The sequence below is a fragment of the Triticum aestivum genome, chromosome 1B (genome assembly GCF_018294505.1).
Source record: "Triticum aestivum cultivar Chinese Spring chromosome 1B, IWGSC CS RefSeq v2.1, whole genome shotgun sequence".
Lineage (NCBI taxonomy): Eukaryota > Viridiplantae > Streptophyta > Magnoliopsida > Poales > Poaceae > Triticum > Triticum aestivum.
The window spans coordinates 584,854,792-584,859,001 of record NC_057795.1 but is presented as its reverse complement, the minus strand read 5'-3'; the positions used below and the strand labels follow the sequence as shown (position 1 = coordinate 584,859,001).

General features: G+C 46.1%; 1 protein-coding gene across 1 annotated transcript; it reads left to right on the top strand.

Moving 5' to 3' along the window:
• The first annotated feature begins 1,440 nt into the window (after positions 1-1,440).
• LOC123096154 (O-methyltransferase ZRP4) lies at positions 1,441-3,186 on the top strand. The gene is made up of 2 exons (XM_044517785.1): positions 1,441-2,624; positions 2,719-3,186. Exons 1-2 carry the CDS (start codon positions 1,803-1,805, stop codon positions 3,007-3,009), a joined length of 1,113 nt encoding a protein of 370 aa, XP_044373720.1. The 5' UTR covers positions 1,441-1,802; the 3' UTR covers positions 3,010-3,186.
• The last annotated feature ends 1,024 nt before the right edge of the window (positions 3,187-4,210 follow it).

Here is a 4,210-nt window from a genome sequence, read left to right as displayed (position 1 = left end):
TATTTTGTTAATGGAGATAATGAATGATATTGAGATGTTATTTCTGTTTCAGTGTCCACTATCTTATTACTCAGCATCGGTACTTTGGTGATTCGATGTATGCATTAATGCGTGATCAAGTGCCAGTTTTACTGTGAACTATGCATAGCTCCATGTGGTGCCGATTGCATATTTGCATGTCTGATTGCTGACTAAAGAAATCCATACGATTCATGTACTGTATATTTTAGCAGTGGCCTATTTGCCCTGTTGATTCAGTGCCATTTATATTTTGGTCCAAAAGTTAATATTCTGATTCATTTCTAAATTGCATCTGCAGGCTGCTGTGTTTATATTTTTGCTAGTATTAATTATCCTGAATAATTGTACCTTTCTGGATTCTGCCCAGAATTTCAGCATAAATGGGATCAATCCACAAGCATTTCCAGTTCCCCTCTGCATCGCAAGTCACTTTTTTTGAAGTTTGTGCGTAATCTTTTTTAGCTAGTAAAGCTTACACGTAAGTTGTTCTTGCCGCAGTTGTGAAGCGAGCATGGCATCCACGGTGTGTGACCAACCTTCAGTTCTGAAGATGTCCTGAAGAGTAGTAACACTGACCTGGGATATGGAATGGAACACTGAAGGCAAAGAGCAGCACTGCCAATCTCAGGTCTCAGCACTTCCTCCTGGAGATTTTTCTGATCTTGTGCTGGAGGACATAGGAAATTCATATTTCAGGTGCTCAACATGACAATACGGTGCACAAGCCTAGTCCATTGTCTCTGACGCTATTGTCAAATCAGATACGACAATTGGACAGTTGCCAGCAGGTATGACTCAAACATGCTATTCTGATTGAACTGAATATGAATCTGGCTCTTTTAAGAAAGAAGAAGGGCCATTGAAAAGAAAAAAAGGAAGCTGAACACAATTATCGATCCGCCATCCCCGAATGAACCATTGTGACAGTGTAGTTTAAACTAGCAGAATGCAGCTAGTGGAAGTTGTATATTGACTCTTGACACCCAACTCTGCTTCATGGACCCCGAATTTATTCGTTCAAAGAAAAGTCGCCTAAAAATCATTCAGGGAACCTATCCAAATGTTGCTGTATATCTCAACAAGTTTTGCACCACAGAGGCAAAGATTGATGTGCCAAGATATATTTGCAAACATTAAAAAGGAGCCGCAACAACCTATCCAAAATGCTTGAGGAATTTGTTAATTAGCCGTTGGTTGGCTTTGGGCCATGAGACATCATGGTGAAAGGGAAATTTGTTCAAGTATACGTTGGTTGGCTTTGGGCCATGAGACGTCATGGCGAAAGGGAGATGACTCCGGTTTGGTATTATCCAATCATTTGATATGACTCCTGTGCGCACTGTCATGGTCCTAGATGGTGTTTTGATGTGTGATGTGCAAACACCTGGGGATATTGATACAAAACCCACCTCGTGGAACACGAGTGCCAAAAAGTATTCTGTTGGTGTCACCAAATTGCTGGTAAGTGTTATTTCATCAGTTTTGCTCCTGTAAGCATTTTCATACTTTCTCCTTTTTCTAGAAACCTCGTGGAAACCGTGGCGGCGATCCATTCTTAGATTGTCACACACCATTTTTCTTCAGTAGATTTTGTAAGTCGGATTCAGTTTCTGACAGTCAAGAGTATCTCAGATTCCTTTCTCTTAGATTTCGAGTTTCTGGATGGAAATAGTATATGTAAGCAGTGAGTATAGTATATTGAGGGGGCAACGTCTGGTTCTCCCTCTACATATAGTATCTGCCAACGCAAACAGAAGCAGCACAACCACACTGTGTCGATCATGGCGCTCACCGGCCAGAGCACCGACGACCAGGCCGTGCTGGACGCCGAGCACGAGCTCTGGACAACCACATTCTCCTACATCAAGTCTATGGCGCTCAAGTCCGCCCTGGACCTTGGCCTCGCCGACGCCATCCACCACCACGGCGGCGCCGCCACCCTCCCCCAGATACTGTCCAGGGTTACGGTGCACCCGTCCAAGGTCCCCTGCCTGCGCCGCCTCATGCGCACGCTCACCGTCTCGGGCGTCTTCAGCATCGTCCAGCAGCAGGGCGTCGTCGTCCCGGCTGCCCCCGTGAACAACGGCACCTGCAACGGCACCGTCGCCGCCGAGCCCTTGTATGCCCTCACGCCGGTGTCCCGCCTCCTCGCCGGCTCGCAAAACTCGGCCTCCATCATGGCATTTGTGCTTAGCCCCGTCCTGGTCGCTCCATTCCTCGGGATCGGTGCGTGGTTCAAGCACGCGCTGCCTGACCCCTGCCTCTTCGAGCAGGCACACAGCGAGGCGCTGTGGGAGATGTCCGAGCACGATGCGCCATTGGACGCGCTGATCAACAACGCCATGGTCTCGGACAGCCGCTTCATCATGGACATCGCCGTCAGGGAGAGCGGCGACGTTTTCCGGGGGATAAGCTCCCTGGTCGACGTCGGCGGTGGCCTCGGCGCGGCGGCCCAGGTCATCTCGGAGGCGTTCCCGCACATGGAGTGCAGCGTGTTGGAGCTCGAGCACGTCGTCAGCAAGGCGCCCGCCGGCACCAGCGTCAAGTACGTCGCCGGCGACATGTTCGAGAGCGTTCCACCCGCAGACGCCGTCTTCCTCAAGGTACGTATATGCATCCTCCTTGGTCAAGATACTATCTACGCACCAGGCATTAAGGTTGCATATGTTATATATCTGCATGCATGTTTGTCTTCAGTCGGTTCTTCATGACTGGGACGACGAGAAGTGTGTCAAAATACTGAAGATTTGTAGAAAGGCCATTCCTCCAAGAGAGGCGGGAGGGAAGGTGATAATCATCGATATAGTGGTCGGAGCAGACAAGAAGCACGGGGAGGTGCATGCCTTGCTCGATCTGTACATCATGTTCATCAATGGCGTTGAGCGAGATGAGCAAGAGTGGAGCAAGATCTTCCTGGAAGCTGGGTTTAGCGACTACAAGATTATACCGGTTCTAGGGTTCCGGTCGATCATCGAGGTCTATCCGTGAAATGTTTGGTGATTACGTACTTTTGTGTCGATGTGTGTGTGTGCGCATTTAAATTCAGACTTTGACAATAGGTTGATGGATACATTTTCCTATCTACGATTGGGGCTATGTAGACTGTGGAGATATTAATAACGGTTTGGCTAGAACTCAGCTAGCTGAGTTTTTAGTTTGGCATCATTCACCATGTCAGCCGCTGGATGTACCAGGCAGTGATTCGCTCTTTCCTAGTTGTCCAGCGTTGTGACAGCTCCGTTTCGTTTTTCTTTTCATGTTGGTTTTTTTTTCTGAGGAATTTTTTTCCATGGTGGCATGTCACGGCCGTCAACTGTGTTGAGCTACTTGTGTGTATCAGGCCACGTAGACATTTTTGTGCTTTGTTGTGTTATTTTAGCGTTTGTTGGTCTTCACTCTTTAGCATTTTTTTCACTATTTTATTTTATTTTCTATTTTTCATTTTCTATAATTTCCATTTCGTTTTTTTCCTTGTTTCTTTATTTAATGTTATTTTTGTCGGTTTTTAATTTTTTATTCTAATGACATCGAAAGCTAAGGCTTCCTTTTGGCCGAAAGTATTTTTTCCCGCGAGACTTTTGTCAAAACTATATGAGTTTTAAATGGTGTCTCAACTATAAGGCTTACAAAATGATTTACAACACCAGGTTTTCAAATATTGTCGCAACGCGAGCTTTCAAGTCGGTGGTTGCAACTGCAAGTTTTCTAGTCCGGTCGCAACGACGAGTGTTCAAATAGGGTAGCAACTGAAAGTTTTCAAGTTGGGTCGTAACTATAACTTTTCAAGTGGGGTCACAACCGAAAGCATTCAAAGAGGATCGTAAATCAAGTTTTTATATGAAGTCGCAACAACAAGTTTACAAGTCGGGTCATAACTATAAGTTTTTAAGTCGGATCGCAACTGCATGTTCATCAAAAGGGGACGCAATTGCATGCTTATAAGTCGGGTCGCAACTGCATGTTTTTCAAGAAGCGCCGCAATTGGGTGCTTTTCAAGAAGGGCCGCAGCTGCATGTTTTTAAGGGGGGCGCAACTACATGTTTTTCAAGAGGGATCGCAGCTGCATGTTTTTAAGGTGGTGTCGTAACTGCATGTTTTTAAGGTGGGGTCGCAACTGTATGTTTTTCAAGATGGACCGCAACTGCATGTTTTCAAGAGGGTTTCGCAACTGCATGTTTTTCATGGCAGA

Coding starts and splice junctions, on each gene's coding strand:
- LOC123096154 (XM_044517785.1), top strand. CDS start 1,803: ATGGCGCTCACCGGCCAGAGCACCGACGACCAGGCCGTGCTGGACGCC. Junction 2,625..2,718: donor CAGACGCCGTCTTCCTCAAG/GTACGTATATGC, acceptor GTTTGTCTTCAG/TCGGTTCTTCATGACTGGGA.